This window comes from Ruditapes philippinarum, unplaced genomic scaffold (assembly GCF_026571515.1).
Source record: "Ruditapes philippinarum isolate M1 unplaced genomic scaffold, ASM2657151v2 ctg756_1_1_1_1, whole genome shotgun sequence".
Classification (NCBI taxonomy): domain Eukaryota; kingdom Metazoa; phylum Mollusca; class Bivalvia; order Venerida; family Veneridae; genus Ruditapes; species Ruditapes philippinarum.
Window position 1 is genome coordinate 525266 of NW_026864914.1, and position 24238 is coordinate 549503.

Below are 24238 nucleotides of genomic sequence, written 5' to 3' on the forward strand. Positions count from 1 at the left end.
TGATGTGAACAAAGAAGCTGATGGACGGACATAGATAATTGCCATTTATATAGACCAAGGGGCCATATCTTTTGTTTAATAGAGGACCATGGCCCCATATTCTATTGTTACCGAATGAACTCTATTGTTCTCTTTTCTTCTGATTACAGTTATTTGGCCCCTACTACTCTTAAATAGCCGGACAGACAAATGGCTAAAATATGCTCTTCCTTTCGGAGTGGGGGGGGGGGGATAAAAATAGAGCAAGTGTTAGAAATTAACGTATAAATCTGTAATCTGTTTTACATAATCATAAGTATGAAAAAAAACAAACAAGTAGAAATGTGTCCATTAAACAACAGCAGAGTATCAGGATGAACAGATCATCAAGGTCATATCTATATCCCACAGTCCCCGAAATGGGTGAATAAGAACATGTACAAGAAAAACTTGTCAATTTGCTGACATAATAATACTGCCAAGACCTGCATTAAATGCCATCTATTAAAAAATATAAAAAATTGAAAATAAATTTAAAACTCTATAAGAAAGAGTAAGATTAAATTTTGTAGTTCCCTTGAATATACATGTAAAATATTGGCAAATCTTTGCTTGTCATCCCAAATCCCACAATTCTCTGGTTTATCTTTATCACAGACAGCTTTGGGGCTCCCCTTGGTGTCAGATTTTGGTGTCAAATTTTAGCTGTTGACATAAACTATTGATCTATTCAAGATTTATGTACCAGATATAGTATCATCAGAATATAAACAGAGCTTCATATATCTTCAGAATATTTCGAAAGTATCAAAAGATATTCCTACATGAAAAACGAATTCTGTCATTTAAAACAATATCTATGGTACATTTTTAAATTATTCAAATTATCTCAGCAATGAAAAAAAAAATCATTCATTCATAAAGAAAGCCTCCTTAAAACTGTAATATCTGAAGATGCAGGAATAATAATATGTTTATGAAAGAATAATTTTGAGAATAATTTATCATTTTTCTGTATTCTCAAACTTTCCCTCAGTAGCACTTAATGATCATAGGTACTTTGTGTGTTTTTTTAAAAAAAACTTACATTTTTACCATTTGTAGATTTTTTTTTTCAAGATAAAATACTTTTCTGGCGACAACACATTTTAACTATGAATAAAAAAAATGTTGAAAAAAGTTAAAATGTCGTACCTGAAATCTATACATCTCGCCACTCCTGACGTTATTGTCCACAGTACCACCAAACACATACATGGCATCCGTGACAACTGCCGCAGCATGGAACAATCTCCCAGCAGGAATCTGTAAATATATGTTATCACCTTTTAGACATATATTTCTATCCCTTCATTTACACATTTTGTTATAAGCAAAAGGTCAGTATTCAATTCTGAAATTATGATACATAAGAAAATAGTGGAAGACATCATGTGATTTATACCTTCTGTATAATGTGATTTTTACTTTATGTATACTGTGATTTATACCTTATGTACTATGTGATTTATACTTTATGTATGTGATTTATACTTTATGTACTATGTGATTTATACCTTATGTATAATGTGATTTTTACTTTATGTATACTGTGATTTTTACCTTATGGACTATGTGATTTATACTTTATGTATGTGATTTTTACTTTATGTACTATGTGATTTATACCTTATGTATAATGTGATTTATACCTTATGTATTATGTGATTTATACTTTTTGCACTATGTGATTTATACTTTATGTATAATGTAATTTTTACTTTATGTATAATGTGATTTTTACGTTATGTATTATGTGATTTATACTTTATGTATACTGTGATTTATACCTTATGTACTATGTGATTTATACTTTATGTATAATGTGATTTTTACCTTATGTACTATGTGATTTATACTTTATGTACTATGTGATTTATACCTTATGTATAATGTGATTTATACCTTATGTACTATGTGATTTATACTTTATGTATGTGATTTATACCTTATGTATAATGTGATTTATACCTTATGTATTATGTGATTTATACTTTTTTGCACTATGTGATTTATACTTTATGTATAATGTGATTTTTACTTTATGTATAATGTGATTTATAAGTTATGTATTATGTGATTTATACTTTATGTATATGTGATTTATACCTTATGTACTATGTGATTTATACTTTATGTACTATGTGATTTATACTTTATGTACTATGTGATTTATACCTTATGTATAATGTGATTTATACCTTATGTATTATGTGATTTATACTTTATGTACTATGTGATTTATACTTTATGTATTATGTGATTTATACCTTATGTATAATGTGATTTATACCTTATGTACTATGTGATTTATACCTTATGTATTATGTGATTTATACTTTATGTACTATGTGAGTTAAACCTTTTGTATAATGTGATTTATACCTTATGTGTTATGTGATTTATACCTTATGTATAATGTGATTTATACTTTATGTGTTATGTGATTTATACACTTATTATAATGTGATTTATACACTAACGTATAATGTGATTTATACCGTGGCGTATGTATTAAGTGATTCATACCTAATATGTATTATGTGATTTATACTGTATATATTATGTGATTTATACCGTATGTATTACGTGATTTCTACCTTATGTACAGTACGCTCACCGGGGGTTTTGCTTTTTCCGCGATACCACCGCGGACGATTTTTTTTATCGCGGACGAACGCGGGTGTTCGTCCGCGATGAGAAGCCTAATTTCCCCGCGATCCCCGGTGTTCAGTTGTTTCCACCGCGGACAAAATTCTGACGACCGTTCTTCATTTATCGATAAAATCAGTCACCCGTTTCCCGCGGGGGAACGCCATGGTTAGTTGGTCAGTATTAATTAACCTCCAAAAATAATAGACGTTTTATTATTTTTTAACGTCATCTTTTTTACACAATGACTTGAAAATTGACAACAATCGTCTCCTTAAATGTTATTATACGTTAAATTATTTGAACGGAATTTGAAATAAAAATAATTACAGCTGTACCTGTTTTTGTTGTTATTTTTAATATTTTTGTTATAAACGTCCACAAAACTATTCGTCCACATACATGTACCAATATTTTTACAACTGAAATCGTCATTTATCACTGTCAACTTTACTTGTTCATTCCTTGTGGTTCTATAAGTTTTATTGCTGTTAAACTATATGGGAGCCATAAATATGATACTTAGTAAAAAAAAAGGATATTTGTGCTGATTTCTCAATGATGACTGACGCTACAGTACATGTCCTGTAAGAGGTCGATGAGTGTGAATACAAGACAGGACATAAATAAAATACATGTACATATATTAGAAATAAATTTTCCCTGTTAAGATTCTATATATTTACCGGACAATCAGTTTATCAAACAGAAGCTATTCTTAAGAACTCAAAAATCATTCTAAATTAAAGTTACAGAATAAAAAACACCATATTTTGTACGGTAATATGTAGGACCCCACAGTATTGAACACAGAAGAACTGAAAGAGGGTACTATTATGCATTGAAACCAAGTACGGAAACAAATGGTAGAAAAAAACCCATTATATTCATATTGTATAAACATATCTTGTTTATTATTCCAGCGCTCTTGATGTATGATAACTATATATAATAAGCACCAAACGCGTTAAAAACAAATTCCGCACCCATTAAAAAAATAATAATTAGGCTGCCTTTTACAAATTATAAAATTACATTATTATTCTCGGAATTAATTTCAATGAAAACTTAATATAATAAATACAAGAAAGCAAAGATAATTACGTTCAATTGTATGTACTTAAAACTACATGTTGTCTACAAATACTATTATTCCTATGAACAATAATATCTTAAGATGAAATTAAAATGAAATATTTTTAACTTGAAAATGGGTCGATGGAAGTTCTTAGAAAATAACTGCCATGTGCTCCTTTGCCTTATATACATGTATGTACATGCATACTGTTCATTATAAAATAACAAAAGTATAACGTCAAGTTTAACAAAATTCTGCAAAAAAAATCTATAAAAAAATTAAAAAGAACAAGCAAACAAACTACTAAAACAAAAATGAAAATAAACTTCAACAGTTGATACAAACTTCAAAACATATACATTACGCTCACATCTGTAATTAGATAAATCAAAATATCATTTAATGTATATTTTGGTGAAATAAACGCTTTCTTTTAATGTTCCAAATAAAATATAAGACTTTATGATCAACATGCAAATAAACAGAAACAGTAAAACGCATCTAACAATTGAAAGAGACGTCCTGGAATATTGCTTGAATAAAATTGTTGAGGGTTACGTTTTCAAAGTTTTTAAATAAGAAACAAAAGCTGGCATATAAATTGTTGTAGTATCTTTTTCATAAATGTCATATGCCGAATTTTTCATTATTTGACTTCAAGTTTCTCACTACCATGAAGTTGCGACGACAATGATTTATCTTGATGTCGAATACATATTATACATTACCCAACACAATAACAAGAAGAAGAACAAGAAAAACACTGCATTTGTCATGTACTTTTATTACAACAAAAAAGAAAGAAAACAAACAAATTTTACATATAGTTACATGTATATGTACAGTACATGTTACAGTACATGTACGTACGTATACTGATGTTTAAATACAGTAATTAATTTTGAAAATTTAAGGTTTCCACCGCGTTGACCGGTGTTTGACCGCCGCGTTCCTCCGCAATTTACCACTGCGTTCCGCGGGGGAAACGGTTTAAGCCGCCGATTTATGTCCGCGGTGGTGAAATTTTCTGTCCGCGGGGTCACGCGGACAATATCTGAGCAAATTTTCGTCCGCGGTAAACCTCATCTGCGGGGTCACGCGGGTTTTGAAAAAGTCGCGCTGAGCGTACTGTACTATGTGATATATTCTTAATGTACAATGTAATTTATTCTATAATATATAATTTAAACTTTATGTAATATGCAATTTATTTCTTCTCTATGCATTTAACAAGTATAACATTTTAGTTTTCTAATTATCATATAACTACAATGTAAATTTTTTTGCATCAGAATAATTATATACATGTCTACACTATAAAAATACTTTTTATCACTTATAAGGTTTAGCTGATAACTTTTTTTGAACAATTTTCTTCGGTCTGCAGAATACCCAAACAAATAAAAATTGTAATTTTTCTGACATTCTGTACATGGTACCAAAAAGCTGTCTAAGGTTTACCTATGTTGCCATAAGAAAAGCATTGTTTTGCTGGCATTTAGTTTATGGTACCTCAGACATTCTAATTTTAGCATATTCTTCCAAAAAATTGGTAATAAGAAATGGATAGCCAGATTTCTCCTGGGCATATCTTAATAAGTTTTCTTGGCAAAGTTAACATAACTACATGCTTATAGTCATTTATAATGCATGAATCTATTCCATTATAATCAACATCATGGGCCTACGCATTTGGAGGGAAAAAACAGAATGACTTAGTTTCAAGGCTTTAATTTTTGTCAGTAAAAACAAGGAACTACTTTTTTGTCATTATAAAAATTGTTAGGCTTGAATTTTTGCAAGAAGCCATTATCTTTGGCCTGTTTAAATAGAAATATGTCTGAAAGCCAGATGCCCCCACTATAAATGTTAGGACGGTTGACTACAATAAGTTGTTTACATTATTAAAAGTAAAAGATTTGATGAAATAGTTTTTTATAATATTAACACTAACTGCTGAACTTTGACCTCTGTGACCTTGACCCTACAGCTAGAGGTTAAGTCTTGTGCATGACACACTGTCTCAACATGCTACAAATTTGTGCAAATAAGTTATTTCAAAATCCATTGATGCACAACAGAGTAATGGACTATATAAAAAATTTTTAACTGCTGACCTTTGACCTCTAAGTGTAACCTTGACTATGGAGCTAGGGTCTAGGTCTTGAGCATAACCCCGTCTTATCATGCTATACATTTGTGCTAATTATTTCAAAATCTAAATTGATGCATGACAAAATTATGGACCAGACAAGATTTTTAAACATAATTTATGCATTCACTCACCCACACATGATATATAAAGGGTCTAATGAGTCATGGCAATAGCACATATATTTGTATATCATAATAGTGTCTACAGATACACCATAATGATTAGGTCAATGTGATATCCAATGGCTGCATGGCTAAAATTATACCACATGGCTAGGATAAACCTTTGTTATACTTCATGGTCAAAGTTTTACCCAATGGCATCAGGTGAAACTTCATAATGAAAATTATACCACATGGCACTTGGTGAAACTTCATAATGAAAATTATGCCATGTGGCACCAGATAAAACTTCATAAATGAAAATAATACACCACATGGCACCAGGTGAAACTTCATAGAGAATTTAAATATACCACATGGCACCAGGTGAAACTTCATAATGAAAATTATACTACATGGCCAGGTGAAACTTCATAATGAAAATAATACCATATAGCATAACAGTGCAAAAAATACATGGATTTACGGAAGTGAATGGAGTTCTGTATGTCATTAATATATGGGTAAAAATACAGGAAACTTGAAATACAGAGATGTACGGGACCATTTAATATACGGTGATCCGTATACTCACAATATACGGGAACTTTGTTCATGTTCTATATGATGAAAAAATTGTCTGATCTGTTACATTTGTCAGACATTTGTCAGAATAACATCAAATAGTAAAACTTTAACTCAATGTAATATTTCCAGGATTTATTAACATGTTAACTGCATACTGTTATATGGTCAGTGCACCAGTACGTGTAACCCATCGAAAAAACTTTGACAGAGTCTAGCATGTACCGACAAATAACAACAATATATACAAATATCTCTTTTTTTTGTATAAAGCTATACAACTCAACATCATATTCTAGCTTAAGACCACTTTGTTTGCTTTTTATTCCATATTCAATTGTAAATTTTACATAAGTAATTTCATACAATCAGCTTTTTTTAGGGATTCTGTTTTTCACATTTTTAATGCTTCAATCTAGGGGCGGAGATTTTGATTTATCATTTTTCTGAGACTAATCATTCTATAACACTGTTAGAGAGATTCTAATGTCAACTTATCTTGTATATGACCTATCTTAATAATTAAAAATATCATTCTATACCATCGTGTATTTCTTGATTTAAGGTTAATTCATTCGTTGCTGTCAAGTTGTGATGAGATAGTTTTTGAAATAATAGAAACAGAAATAATATAACAAATTTCTTAAAATTCCAGTTAAGTATAATTGATAAGAAGTATTCAACCTTTTTACTTAAAAATAAATTAAACAGAATATCATACATGAAGTACAACCAAACTGAAAGTAGCTTTTTCCTAGATCTTTTGTAATGAACGGAAAGTTGTCCTTTCGCATATCTGTGCTTTTTAAACAATTTTTTTTTTCTGAACGAATTGACTCGTACTACTGATGTCAATATACATTAAAACTAGAACTGTGTCCAAAGGACACGGATGCCCCCACTGACAACATTTATATGGTATATAGTGAAAAAATCAACAAAGGGCCATAATTCTGTTAAATTTGGTCGCAGCAAAAATTCCTTCCTTTACTACCATCTACACATTAAGGTTGTTCATCCCTGGAAGTTTAAGCAAAATCTGCCATCCGGTTTAAGAGGAGTTGCGTTCACAAAAATTTCTATATAGTATATAGTGAAAAAATCAACAAAGGGCCATAATTCTGTTAAATTTGGTCGCAGCAAAAATTCTTTCCTTAGTACTACCATCTACACATTAAGGTTGTTCATCCCTGGAAGTTTAAGCAAAATCTGCCATCCGGTTTAAGAGGAGTTGCGTTCACAAAATTTCTATATGGTATATAGTGAAAAAATCAACAAAGGGCCATAATTCTGTTAAATTTGGTCGCAGCAAAAATTCCTTCCTTTACTACCATCTACACATTAAGGTTGTTCATCCCTGGAAGTTTAAGCAAAATCTGCCATCCGGTTTAAGAGGAGTTGCGTTCACAAAATTTCTACATAGTATATAGTGAAACAATCAACAAAGGGCCATAATTCTGTTAAATTTGGTCGCAGCGAAAATTCCTTCCTTTACTACCATCTACACATTAAGGTTGTTCATCCCTGAAAGTTTAAGCAAAATCTGCCATCCGGTTTAAGAGGAGTTGCGTTCACAAGATTTCGGGACGTACGGACAGACGTACGGACGGACGGACGGACAGACGGACGGACAAGTGCAACGCTATATGCTCCCACTCTGTGGGGGCATAAAAACACATCTTACGATCCAGCACTTTTTCCAAACAATGTTATTCTGTATTAATTTATTTTCATCGATAAAAGACGCTTTACATAGAACAGAGATACTGTTATATTACATGTTTGAAATAAATAAATGCAAAATGGTTTTCTGACAAAGAAAAGGGAAGTCATGTGATACAGAATATGTAATTTTATGTTGTGGTAGCTTTCTGAGGCTTTGTACTTGCTACGAGCAGCGTTGGAAAATTGATATCTCGCGAGACCGAATTTTAAACGTTTCAAACGTTGCGAGTAGCAAAATACATTGCCTCAGAAAGCTGCTACAACGTAATTTTCCTTTATTTATATATCTATTCGAAATAAATTTATGAATGACGATTGAATACATAATTTTTGCAAAACCGACCATGCCTTTCATAATTTTGGCTCCCATGATTTCCAAATGCTATGCTATACATAGGTGAGTTGAAACAATTGTCAAAAATAGTCTGGCATTTCCATATATGGTTCCATATTTGTCACTAACATGATAACATAAATCATCGGACCATGACCAAATTCGAACTTGACCTGTATTTTCTTACGATATACCCATATGTCAAATTTTAGTTGAATGTGTGCAACCGTTACTAAGATAATGAACAGAAAAATTTGAGGACAGAATGACGGAAGGATGGAAGGACGGAATGACGGAACAGGGTAACACTATTATGCCCTGGCCATTTTATGGTGGAGGCATAAAAATACAAACCTGTATATTTTTAAAAATATGGTTCCGTATATCCACTGTTTATCTATAGCATACAAGAGGAAAAGGCCTTGATAAAGTCCATATATGGGATTTTATTCTCTGTTTACTAAGGAAATCAAACAAAATATAATTATACGTACACGTATATGGAACAAATACGGAATTCCTCACCTGCCCGATATATATACAGACTTCCCATAAACCCGTTGTTCCCTATACGGACTTGTATACTTGGTCTGTATATTAGACAAATGGGTCCTGTATATGCCTGTATAATTATGTTGAAAATACAGGACCATAATATTCCCATATATTAGTGTACTTTTTGCAGTGTATGGTGAAAATTTCCACATTACACTAGGTGAAACTTCATAATGAAAATTATACCACATGGTGCCAGATGAAACTTCATAATGAAAATTATACCAAATGGTACCAGATGAAACTTCATAATGAAAATTATACCACATTACACTAGGTGAAACTTCATTATGAAAATTATACCACATGGCACCAGATGTGACTTCATAATGAAAATTATACCACATGGTGCCAGATGAAACTTCATAAAGAAAATTTTACTACATGGCACCAGGTGAAACTTCATAATGAAAATTATACCACATGGCACCAGGTGAAACTTCATAATGAAAATTATACCACATGGCACCAGATGAAACTTCATAAAGAAAATTTTACCACATGGCACCAGGTGAAACTTCATAAAGAAAATTTTACTACTTGGCACCAGGTGAAACTTCATAATGAAAATTATACCACATGGCACCAGGTGAAACTTCATAATGAAAATTATACCACATGGCACCAGATGTAACTTCATCATGAAAATTATACCACGTGGTGCCAGATGAAACTTCATAATGAAAATTATACCACGTGGTGCCAGATGAAACTTCATCATGAAAATTATACCACATGGCACCAGATGTAACTTCATAATGAAAATTATACCACATGGCACCATGTTATTATGCTAAAAAATTAATATTCTGCCTTGGTGATCTATTTATTTCTTCCTCACAACCTTCATTCACCTTATAGTAATATGAGACCATACAACATGTGTTATTGACAAAAATAGTTTGTCACCTGACAGTACCATGCTGATGCCAGTTATTTATCTTTAATTCCCCATCTAATGTTTCTAAATAACAGCTTTAAATATGTTTAAACTAATCATAACATTAATTTTATAAAAAAGAAAAATCATTTGATCTTTGCAGAGTTACCAAAATTTAATACACACACCAAAAAAATATTATTCTTTATTTTGCATCAGATTCTGACTAAATCTAGTGATATTCACTCAAAATATTATGTTTTATTTCAAAAACATGTACATGAATGCTTAATTAATAAATATATGTTGTTTTTTTCCACAAAATTATTTAATCTTTGGTTTTGAAACCACTCCCTTTTTTCAATTCTGAAATTGATTTTTAATTGATTCAATATTAAGAAGAAAAGAAATGTAGTTCTTAAAGACAGAAATAGCTTAATCCTTGTAAAAGGAATAAAATTAATAATTCTGTGAAAAAGAGAAAATCATTTTTTGTTTCCAGAACATTTGTTTTTATGAATACTTAAGTCACCAAACCACTCAGGACATGTGCAATCTAAAATTCCCAGATCTGATATCACTCAAAATTTACATTACCACATTGAAAGCTCTGCTCAATGCCCGTAAAAAATATCTGATAAAACTGAAAACATGACCTAGTCCCAATGATTAATGAAAAAAGAGTTCCAGTGATCAATGGCTGGCAACTGCCGTCATTTTATTTTACATCAAAACAGCATAAATGAAGCAATAATACTGCAGTATTGATGAACCTTACTTACTTTCCACTGCAATAACTTGAAACTCAGAATCATAAATAAAGCTGTATAATATCATTTACATATGAATTTCCTATACTACAAGATCCTTTGTTAAAATCTAAAAACAAAAATATGATATGCATGGAACTTCTTTTTCTTTCGAAGTATGAACCCTTTCGCTGCCATAGGGTTATTGTTTTATTGTTCACCTATTTGTAAGAGGATTTTCTAAGAAATAACTATATTATTAATTAATATAATTATTATTATTTGTTATTAGTATTATAATAATTATATATGTTTCCAAATCTGTTAGTATAATAATAATTATTGTCAATTGTATCATTTCTATTATATCTATTATTATTTTTATTATTATTATCAATAATTTATAATTATTAGTATTATTATCATAACAAGAGCTGTCAGTAGGACAGCATGCTCGACTATTCTAAGTGCTTGATAGTAAAAGAGCCTTCATAATGTTAAATTTTTTAAGTTCACTAAAGGGCCAATTTTTTTTATATAAATTCATGTTATAGGCCAATTATACAGTATTGGCTTGACTATTCGGAAGGTAATGTCACAAGGGTGTTTTATTGAGTATAATAATACTAATAACCTATGAATACATAAATTTGACAGAAAAGGTACAAAGGCTTGTTATTAAGATGTTTTATCAAGTAAATCACTGCTTTATTATTATGAATGCATAAAATTGTCCCAAAAAGGCACAAACCCTTCAGTAGTTATTGAGATAACAGCTTACAAGCAAAACTTTACCATGAATTTCTAAGTTGAAAAAGGGGAGAAAAATCAGCCTAAATGCAAGATAGAATTATGGATCTTTGTCAGTGACCTACAATTATGACCCTAAATGCATATATGAAGTTTTAAATAAATATCTTTAATAGTTATTGAGATATGTAAAACTTGCATGTAAACATTAACCAAGAGACTAAGTAGAAAAGGGAATATGAATCAGCCTTAATGCAAGATAGAGTTATGGAACTTGGTCAGTGACATACAATTATGACCCTCCAATTATGACCCTAAGTGCATGTGTAAAGTTTCAAGTAAATATCTTTGAAGACCTTTAACCTTTAACCAAAATTTCTAACTTTCAAAGGGGCAAATAATTCTGCAAATTTTGCAGACAGAGTTATGCAATTTTGCAAACTGATGTACAGTGTTACTATAAAAAAGTATTTTAAATTTCAATTGAATATCTCAAGCAATAATTGAGATATTTGACTTTATAAAAAAACTTTAACCAAAATTTCTAAGTTAAAAAGGGGCATAATTCTGTCAATATTGTAGGCAGAGTTATCCAACTTGTAAATCTGATGTACCTTGTTACTATAAATAAAGTATTGTAAGTTTCAATTGAATATCTCAAGCAATAATTGAGATATTTGACTTTATAAAAAAACTTTAACCAAAATTTCTAAGTTAAAAAGGGGCATAATTCTGTCAATATTGTAGGCAGAGTTATCCAACTTGTCAATCTGATGTACCTTGTTACTATAAATAAGTATTGTAAGTTTCAATTGAATATCTCAAGCAATAATTGAGATATTTGACTTTACAAAAAACTTTAACCAAAATTTCTAAGTTAAAAAGGGGCATAATTCTGTCAATATTGTAGGCAGAGTTATCCAACTTGTCAATCTGATGTACCTTGTTACTATAAATAAGTATTGTAAGTTTCAATTGAATATCTCAAGTAATAATTGAGATATTTGACTTTACAAAAAACTTTAACCAACGCAGACGCGGACGCGGACGCGGACGCTGACGCCGACGCCGACGCCGGGGCGACTACAATAGCTCTCATATTCTTCGAATAGTCGAGCTAAAAACGGCTAAAGCCATCCATATGGTAAATACGCCAAATATAACAGGGACGGCTTAAGCCGTCCCTATGGCAATGAAAGGGTTAAATATAAAATATGCAATAATTTTCATTATAAGGCTCTTTGGATAAAAAAAAACAACAACAATTTTTGTTATTTTACATTGGCTTTGAAATCAAGCATATTGTCACTTAGTATAAAATTTAATATAACCCCTTAATTTCATTTTTATAACAGATGTAACTGGTGGCAAAGGCTTATCACATTTTGGTTTCAACAAATTAAGGGTAAAATTTTTTGTAATGTCAAAACCTTAAAACTATGCAGCAAACAGTAAAAGCATGATCTGGTTGGACTACAGGACTTATGCACTCTGACCTTACTTTATACTGGTAGCATAGAAAAGTTTAATATGCTGGCACCAAGTGAACAGAAAAATCTTAATATATACATGGTAATAAATATGGGAAAACATGGTAAACTTTATGTGCCAACATATCCCTTCTGTGCCACTTAATATTAATTTCATCAAGCATTAAAAGACCTAAATAATTCATAAAATAAACTAAATTGCTAAAAAATTGACCACTCAAAAACAGATTCAATAGTTACATCTTTGTAATATCCATTAGCTTTAGGGTACTCCGCAAGTTTTAAATGTTAATTTTCGTATAACCTGTAATCAAGTAAATTAATATTTCTCTCTAAATCTACATTTATTTAAAAAATTTTGAGTTCATAACATTTTTGTTAAAAAATATTTCCATAAACTTCTTCACACTTTGTTTATAACTTTGCTTCAAATAGTTAGTAAAAATACTTATAATATCTTCATCCATACATATTTGATTTGCTATCATATTTGATTTGCTATCAATTACAAAATTAACAATAAAATATTTCACACAATATAAACCATACCACAAATCTGTCCACACTTCCTTCCGCAAAATCTTAATTTAAATACAAAGTTCTCGACTTAACTACCCACATAAAAGATATCAATTATATCCAATTTCAACTTCATTCTTTGCTTAACATCTTCCATAAACGATGAAAAAAAAACACTACAACAAAAACCAATACCTTTAACAGTAAATAATAATTTCAATATCATCACCGCAACTATAAAAGCAATTGTTTTGTCCACATTTCAGTAATTTAAGTCATAAGCTACGGAAAAAAAAAATTTCCTCTTTTTTTTAATAAAATCAAAAACCGTTGTTAACGACAATACTATTAAAAGCTGGAATGATGGGACATTGTTTTTACAGTATGATATGTAACGCTGGCGACAATGGAAGCTAAACTCTTCGCTGATCAATAGAGCTTGTATGATGGCATGCTCTTTATACAATTAGCGAAAATGATAATATAGTGGCACAGCTCCCTGCGGAACTCAAACAGTATTGATTCATTAGTCATTTTGTATCGGAGCTCAATTTTATTATGTAATAAACAAAACCTAATTCTAGTTTCATACTATTAGTAATTTCTGCAAATTCTGGTATCCATTTAACATTACAAAAGAGTGTGTCATTGTTCAAGGTAATTTTCCAAAAACAAATTACATTTTTTCTTCACTATATAAAATTATGCATGTACATGTGTTGGTATAATTATGTTAAGGAAATATAGTCACCTTCTTGCAGTAACAGACTAACTACAATTAAATTATATAAGGAGTTAGCCCTTTACTGCACTAAGGTGACAACATGTAGATTGTAAATCCTCCCCTGGTATTTTCATGTTTTTTATGTTATTTTAGGCATTATCTTTCATAACATTTTTTTTTTGATATTTCATTATTTTTTATCAAATAAAGTTCAGATTCCAGGTATTCTAGTGAGTTACCTATACAAATAAATGGTTAAAAATAAAAAAATAAAACTTTTTTTTGTGACACTGCATTGGAAGTTTTTACTGTTCAAACACACTGTTTCACTCTAAGAAAAACAAGTGCTTAATAATAAAACAAGAGCCTTGATAATGTAGAAATTTCTACGTTTAAAAAGTGTCATAATTCTGTAAAAATCCATGTTAAAGTTATGGGTCTTGAACAGTCCCCTCCTATTATGCTCTTAAGTGTGTGAAGTTTAAATCCATTCCACTCAGTAGTATTGGAGGTACCAACTTGCACACAAAAACTTAACCAACATGTGATGCTGACACCCACATCAGGGTGAATACAATAGCATTCCCTATTCTTCAAATTGTCGAGCTAAAAATCTTTTTTCTCAAAAAGCATTCCATAAATGGGTTACTCACTGTAATGAAAGAGCTCTACACTATATATCCCATAACAGATAATAGAAATTTCAAAATGTTATGACAGAAAATACTATGTGGACCAATTTTTTATATTGGTCTTCTGCCAAACACAGATCACTTAAAGTCACATGGTATTGGCACCATGAATAAGCTTGCAGGATAGCTTCCTAACCATGAAAAAATTCAACCTTTTTTTGCAACTTAAACAGGACTATTGACATAGATAGACCTTATACCGTTTATAGCTCTAGCAAAGTGATATCAAATTCTAGAGGGTAGATGTAAAGATTTATGTAACTCACCGTGCTTTCTGGTGATGGTTCTATGATGGACCATGTTTGAGAATCTAAGTCAAAACTGAAAATATAGAAATATAAAATTGTAAATTATTATATTATATTACTATTATAATTACATTTATGTAAATGGACATGCCCGGCTTAAAATCTAGATCAGTTACTGCCCTGCATTGTTCAAGTGATTTCAGCTATCTTTAATACTTAAAATTCGAGTAGCCTGTAGTATATTACAACCTGGCTTAGAAATGAGTCTACAAATATTGTATGCTAAGCCTGCTTCACTTTTATGCGGCATTATGAGTCAGGCTGCTGAAGTCATATATTGCCAACTAGAAGTCATGCTTAAATGTCCACTCTAAATGGCATTAACCTGTCAAAAACAAGTCAAAGAATGTCATTAGTCACAATTGGCAGTATCAAATGGACATTTTTTTACCAAAAACTCAGTAACAATTACTCTACTTCAATCTCTTTGCAGCCAATTTATAAACCTCAGGGAAAAAATTAAGGACCTCCTCTCATTGAATAATGACCATATCAGTAAATTATCGGTAGAACTATTTAAGTGATTTTTATGACCATCATTTGAAAATTAGGACCTTCTCAGGAATTAGATTAGAACCACCTCAGTCAATTAAAGGGGACCATTCCAGTGAAATAGAATATCCCCAGTATCAAAGATTAAGTAAGCCCCATAAATAAATTGGGCCCATAACGTGAATTTAAAACCTTTTCCAGGAATTAAAACCCATCACGAAAATAAGGACCATCTCAGTGAATTAAGACCATTCCAGGGAATAAGAACCATTTTAATAAATCAGGCCCCTCTCTGTGAATTAAGACTATTCAAGTGAATTAAGACCATTTTAGTAAATTAGGTCTGTCTCAGTGAATTGAGACCATTTCAGTGAATAAGGATCATATCATTAAATTAGGACCATCTAAGTAAATTAGGACCATTCAAGTAAATTAGGACCATCTCAGTGAATTAGGACCATTCAAGTAAAGTATGGCAATCCAAGTAAATTAGGACCATTTGAGTAAATTAGGACCATCTAAGTAAATAAGGACCATTCAAGTAAATTAGGACCATCTCAGTGAATTAGGACCATACAAGTAAATTATGGCCATTTAAGTAAATTAGGACCATTCAAGTAAATTGGGACCATCTTAGTAAATTAGGACCATTCAAGTAAATTAGGACCATCTCAGTGAATTAGGACCATTCAAGTAAATTAGGACTATCTCAGGAAATGAGGACCATTCAAGTAAAATGGGACCATCTCAGTTACTTAAAGACCATGCGAGCAAATTAGGACCTTCTAAGTTAATTAGGACTGTTTCAATAAATTAGATCCATCTACAAGCTCACTTGACAAAACTATTTTGCAATATTTCATTAATTCTTTAAAAAATATAGCTATAAAATCAAGTCTATAAATCCAACTCTACCATAGGTCAATTTCAAATCAATGTTGCTATAAATGTGACAAGTAGAATATGGTTTATTTGCATTATTTATATGGTTTCTCACTGTTTGAAACAAAAATGTTTCCTCAATTTGATTTATTAAAGACCTATTGTGTTTCTCTTGAGACATGCGGCTTCAAAATATTAATTATCGAAAAAAAATATTTCTGGAAACACTATAAGATAACCAATTTACTTCCAAGAGCGACATCAATAAAATTATAACAAAACGTGATTATAATAAGTCTTCTCTATGACATCATACTTATTTTCCTTACATTTAATTCCCAACATTTTTATAAACTGAAATATAACAGTATATAGTATATAATAGCAGAAAAGGTGCTTGGTGCAGATGTCCTCAACCCTTTACCATGATTTGTTTGTTTGATTGGGTTTTACGTCACACTGACGGCCAGCTTTACTGGTGGAGGAAGACGGCAGGTCTGTGCATTATTCACCATGAAAATTTTGGACATGTGACTGTCTAAAAATGGCCTCAGGTCGATCGTAAAGTCGGGTAACTAACGCTGAAAAGCCAATTACTCTATCTCAATCCATTGAGAAGTTGCAGCACTTTGAAATCTCGAACATTTAATGACAGATTTTGCAGTATTTGTTACCATATTAAAGCTGCTGCATAAGTAACAAAGAAATGACTATATTTGCATATTTTGACCTCTTTTTGGTAATTTATGTGGACTGTTAGTGCCATTTGTGTGTAAATGTGTAAATTTAAATATCTTTGTTGGCTTCACAATATTTCACATTTTCAAAATTTGCATAAAAATTTGCATGAATCTGGAGGCATGCTGCTTTAAATCAAAGCTTTGAAGTGTGCCATAAATAAATCCATACATTAGAAATGTGAAATATGATATAAAATAATTGAAAACTGGAAATCACCACGGGTTACAAATATAACGCAAATTGTTCACTCCATTGGGAACTTGATATACTGGTAACTAAGTAACCGTGCTTCAAAAACATAAATATTCAACAGAATTACCAATTCAATGATAATTCAGGAAATTTGATTACTATTTTGAAATTTACTGAACTATCGTTAACGCTGAAACTATTTTTTAATTTTCAGTTTCAGTGGGGGGGGGGGGAGGGGGGGATTACATGTTTATTTTGAAATACTGTGTACTTCCTAAAAAACTAGTCACAGACTAATAAGGCCAAATTCGTTGAATTTATATCCCCGCCGAGTAACTGGTTATTATTAACACAACAACTGAAGACATAAGGCTTTATTTATATATTAATCATGGCATAAACTGTAATATTTCTTTGAACTTTGAAGCCCTGATGTACTTCAAACAAGAAGAATTTTTAAGTTTTCAACTATATACATGTAAGGAAAATCTATGACCCCCTGAGTGGGCCAATTTTGACCCAGGGCTAAAATTTGAACAATTTTTTTTGGTAGAGGACTATAGGTTATATCATATACCAAATATCAAAAGCTCTAGGCTTGTACTTTCAGACAAGATTTTTTAATTTTGCATTTTTTGAACTCCTTTCTGGCTGTGACCTACTTATGCAAAGACCGGAACCAATTTGATCAACTTTGGCAGGGGACCACCCTAGGATCATTCCTGTAAGTTTGGTTGCTGTGCAGTCATTTGTTTCTGAGGAGATGTTGTTTAAAGAAATTGCTGACGACGCACGACGACGGACGGTGGGGGATCACAATAGCTCACATAGATGTAAAAAACTTAATCTCCAGACTTCATTGCCATTTTTCAAGGCATCAGAAGAAGGATCTCACAATTTTCAAATATTTTTAAATGTTATTGTAAAAATCATTTTAATTCTTCTTTAATAAAAACTAGAAATGTGTCCATAGGACACGGGTGCCCCCACCGCGCCACTGTTCTGTCAATCTTTATGACTCTAGGTCAAAACATTTTTCGAAAACTAAAAATCTTTTTACTAAGTAAAGGCAAGAACTTTACAAATACTGAATAAATCCCAAAGCAAACCCAAGTTGAAAATTGCAAATTTATACTACTGTAATTCAGGGCAATAACTCTAACAAAACTGAAAAAAATCCAATGCAAAGTCCCAGGTTCATAGGCATCACAGTGAAGGTGAATCATTATTCCTATAATTTAGTGATGTTGATCATTATTCCTGTAAGTTGATCAATTCTAACTCAAGCACTCAAGGATCAAATAACAAACATTTAATGAAACAGTTTTTTTTACTAAGTCAAGGGAAATAACTCTACAAATACTGGATAAATCCACAAGCGAAACCCCAGGAACAAACTAAATATGCTGAGCAACTTTCCAATAAGGTTTAATGACCCTATGTCAAATCCTTTTGAGTTATATGCGACACATGTTGAAAATTGCAAACATTTTCTAAGTCGATGGCAATAACTCTAAAAATACTAAAATAAATCCAGACGAAAATACCCAGGTGCACAACTACACATGCTGATCAACATTCCTGTAAAGTTCATGACTCTAGGTCAAATACTTTTTGAGTTACATGCGACACCCAAGTTGAAAATTACAAAATTTTACTAAGTCAAGGGCAATAACTCTAAAAATACTAAAAATATCCAGACAAAATTACCCAGGTGCACAACTACACATACTGATCAACATTCCTGTAAAGTTTTCATGACTCTAGGTCAAAATACTTTTTGAGTTACATGCGGCACAAGTTGAAAATTACAAAATTTTACTAAGTCAAGGGCAATAACTCTTAAAAATACTAAAATATCCAGACGTAAAATACCCAGGTGCACAACTTCACATGCTGATCAACATTCCATAAAGTTCGTTGAATTCCAGCATTAGTTGCAGAGAAACTACTCCGGAAACGAAATTCGGACAAAATTTTACTGAGTCAAAAGGGCAATAACTTCTAAAAATACTAAAAATATCCAGACGAAAATACCCAGGTGCACAACTTCACATGCTGATCAACATTCCCATAAAGTTTCGTTGAATTCCAGCCATTAGTTGCAGAGAACTACTCCGGAAACGAAATTCGGATGTACGGACGGACGGAAGGACGGACGGACAACGCCAAAACTATATCCCCCTCCCGATTCCATCGGCGGGGGATAATGCTGAGCAACTTTCCAATAAGGTTTAATGACCCTATGTCATATCCTTTTTGAGTTACATGCGACACATGTTGAAAATTGCAAACATTTTCTAAGTCAAGGGCAATAACTCTAAAAATACTAAAAAAATCCAGACGAAAATACCCAGGTGCACAACTACCCATGCTGATCAACATTCCTGTAAAGTATCATGACTCTAGGTCAAATTACTTTTTGAGTTACATGCGACACAAGTTTGAAAATTAAAAATTTTACTAAGTCAAGGGCAATAACTCTAAAAAATACTAAAAATATCCAGACAAAAATACCAGGTGGCACAACTACACATACTGATCAACATTCCTGTAAAGTTTCATGACTCTAGGTCAAATTACTTTTTTGAGTTACATGCGGCACAAGTTGAAAATTACAAATTTTACTAAGTCAAGGGCAATAACTCTTAAAATACTAAAAATATCCAGACGAAAATACCCAGGTGCACAAACTTCACATGCTGATAACATTCCCATTAAAGTTTGTTGAATTCCAGCCATTAGTTGCAGAGAACTACTCCGGAAACGAAATTCGGACAAAATTTTACTGAGTCAAGGGCAATAACTCTAAAATACTAAAAATATCCAGACGAAAAATACCCAGGTGCACAACTTCACATGCTGATCAACTTTCCCATAAATTTCGTTTGATTCCAGCCATTAGTTGCAGAGAACTACTCCGGAAACGAAATTCGGACGGACGGATGGACGGACGGACGGAAGGACAACGCCAAAACTATATCCCCCTCCCGATTCCATCGGCGGGGGATAATTAAGGTACCAGCAAACATGTAAAATAAACCAGCGGTCATTCAACATGTGAAAATTTAACTATCAAAAATCACAGAAAGTTAGATTTGAAAAAACATCAGTGATTGTTTTTCAGTAACAAAATAATTACGTTTAATAACTGAATAAAATGTCTCAAGTAGTATAATCCATAATCTGCCTTTATAAAAATTCTTAATGAAAGACAACACTGGCACATCAATCCATAATCTGCCTTTATAAAAATTCTTAATGAAAGACAACACTGGCACATCAAGACCACAAGTACAAGGGCACATCAAGGCATGTATACTTGCATATCAAGACCATAAGTACATGTCTTGCACATCACCGCGACATTTAAAGACCACAAGAAACATGACACATTAAGACCACAAGAACATTGACACATCAAGACCATAAGTTTTTGTTTGTTTGTTTGTTTCATTTTATGTCTTTTCCCAACAGTATTTCAGTCATATAGGCGGGTAGTTTCCTAACCATACGTTCCTGGAGAGTCAATACACCAGTACTAGACTGTAACCTTCCTTCTAGCTAAACTACCAAAGCATCTCCCGGGGATCGAACCCACGCCAGAGAGGTAACTGGATTAGAAGTCATCGACTCTAACCCCTCGACCACGGAGGCATACACCAGCACATCAAGTTTAACATATTTTTATCAATTCTCTTTTTTATTAGCATGTTAGAATGGAAAAAAATATTAACTTTGAATGCATTATGGTATAATAATGCACGGCTTATTGTTAAAATGCTTTCAGTCCTATCGGTACCCATGATTATATGCCAGTGCATTTGAACTCAAAACATGCAAAATAGTATTCTACAACAATACACTCCAAATATATATATGTACTTCCTAATTCTATAAGACAGATAATAATTATTCCTATACAACCCTTTCCTCCTAATAAAAATCATTTAAAGAATTTCCCCAATTTTGGCAAAACAACAATAACACAGATCCTTTTCAATGAAATTGCATTGTATATCAAAATATAAATGTACTTTATAAATATTATTCTTGTCAGAAAATCATTGCACTTTCCATATAATTATTTAATATCTATCTTGAAAAATGGCAGATCTACCGCAGAGCTCAGTAATATTTAAAATCAAAGTCATGATGTTTTTGTTTTGTTTTATGAACCCCCTGATAATACATGTCTGGGATAAATATATAATGATATATTACTGATCAATACATATACAAAACATTACCAAATAACATTTTTGTCTTAAAAGACAAGAGCCCCTAGCTGGCCCAAAGTGCTCATCTAAGTGCATAAACATGATTCAAAGAAGAAATTTTCTTGCTAAAAGCCAAAATAACAATTTTAGCTGTAATTTATCTGTTTATATCTCCAGAATCATTCCTGTCAAGTTTTATCAAAATCAGCCATGCAATCAGGCACAGACCCTGGTACATATTATTTCAATTTCTATCAATATCAGCAATCTAACTCAGCAGTCAAAACAAGTTTTAGCTCATATAGTACATTACCACAATACATTGATAATAAATAAGTGCATTCAAAATAAGTCCAGCAATTATGACTATGTCGTTAAACGATTATTCTCTGTTCAAATCAGGCAACCATCTTGATCAGTTCACCAGAATGATTGATAACCGTTATTGTACAATACTAGCCAAGGATATGACCTAGACCAGCCAAGGATATGACCTAGACCAGCCAAGGATATGACCTATACCAGCCGAGGATATGACCTATACCAGCAAAAGATATGACCTATACCAGTAAAGGATATGACCTATACCAGCCAAAGATATGATATATACCAGCCAAGGATATGACCTATACCAGCCAAAGATATGACCTATACCAGCCAAATAATATGACCTATACCAGCCAAGGATATGACCTATACCAGACAAGGATAATTATGACCTATACCAGACAAGGATATGACCTATACCAGACAAGGATATGACCTATACCAGACAAGGATATGACCTATACCAGACAAGGATAATTATGACCTATACCAGACAAGGATAATTATGACCTATACCAGACAAGGATATGACCTATACCAGACAAGGATATGACCTATACCAGACAAGGATATGACCTATACCAGACAAGGATAATTATGACCTATACCAGACAAGGATAATTATGACCTATACCAGACAAGGATATGACCTATACCAGACAAGGATAATTATGACCTATACCAGACAAGGATATGACCTATACCAGCCAAGGATAATTATGACCTATACCAGACAAGGATATGACCTATACCAGACAAGCATATGATCTATACCAGCCAAAGAAATGACCAAACCTAGCAAAGGAAATTACAAGGGCTGGGAATGAATAAGGAATTTGATGTTCAAATATTCGTTTTCCATATTCGAATATATTCGAATATTCGTTTTTACAACATTTGTTCCAATATTTCTCTTTGACGTATACGTTTCCGAAATTGATTGCGTCGAATACTATACTACTTTAATATGCTTGGAATAATCGACGATTAAAAATACACCTATATTACTACGTAAAAGTCTTTAATTTTATAAATTGTAAATCGACATAATTGTTTACTTTTGAAATAAATTCATAATTTGATTGCCTTTTGTTCAGTTAATCCGACTGTTGATCATCTGTCTTATTAATGGGAGGTAATTCGACAGTAATATGAATCATGGTAGCCACTTAGCCCCAAAAACACATAATTTATATTGAAACTGAACTTGAATATATTTTTTTTATTTATTTATAATTTTAGATAAGGTTTAAAATATTCTTCAGATAAATTTAGCTATAACGCAGTAAATATCACACCGCGTCTAATTTCACGGAATAAATATATTTTGACGGATTATAGACCCTGACCATGCTTTCATAAAGCACCGATTAATGCGTGTCGATTTTTTCGTTTTCACAAAATTTAAGACAATTACTGATTAATCAGAAAGATTATTGCACAGAAAAAATAAATAAGATAACTAAAATCGCAAAGAATTACATTATATTCTGTTAAACTGGTAAATTGCAAACTGTGAAACGGGTGCCCTTTTTATCAACTAGACCCCAAAGTTTTCACAGTTAATTGGCGATAATCGTTGACAAGCGTCATACAAACGTCAAGTAAAGGTCAATGGTTTAATTTACGATCTTAATTGAAATATGAAAGTAATAACAAAAAAAAAACATTCTTTTTTTTTGAATATTCGTATTTGTTTTTCAATGTTCGAATATTCGGTAGAGTTTTGAATATTCGAATATTCGAATACAATTACCGGCCCTAGAAATTACCTATACCAGCCAAGGATATGATCTAGACCATCCAAGGAAATGAGCTAACCAGCCAAGAATAAAACCTATACCAGCCAAGACCTTTAGTCAAGGGTAAATCCGGATACCAGATAAATTACTCAGTTTTCTCAGACATTCAATAAAGGTTATCAATATTTGTTTTCATGAAATTATATTGCTTTTATTTAAAAACAACCAATTCATGAAATATTACCAAAATGGATATGAAGTAACATACAAAGTGATGACTTAGTTCTCATCCTTTGTAAATGTAAACAGAATATAGTTTGAACACAG

General features: G+C 31.8%; 1 protein-coding gene across 1 annotated transcript in view; it reads right to left on the reverse strand.

Moving 5' to 3' along the window:
* The window catches only part of LOC132727269 (leucine-zipper-like transcriptional regulator 1), a 44692-nt gene that overhangs the window by 9611 nt on the left and 10843 nt on the right, over nt 1–24238 (reverse strand). The window contains exons 9-10 of the mRNA XM_060712693.1: nt 15274–15328; nt 1174–1284 (exon numbers count right to left, since the gene is read on the reverse strand). Coding sequence (XP_060568676.1) covers nt 1174–1284; nt 15274–15328 — 166 coding nt within the window. The remainder of the gene's footprint in view (nt 1–1173; nt 1285–15273; nt 15329–24238) is intronic.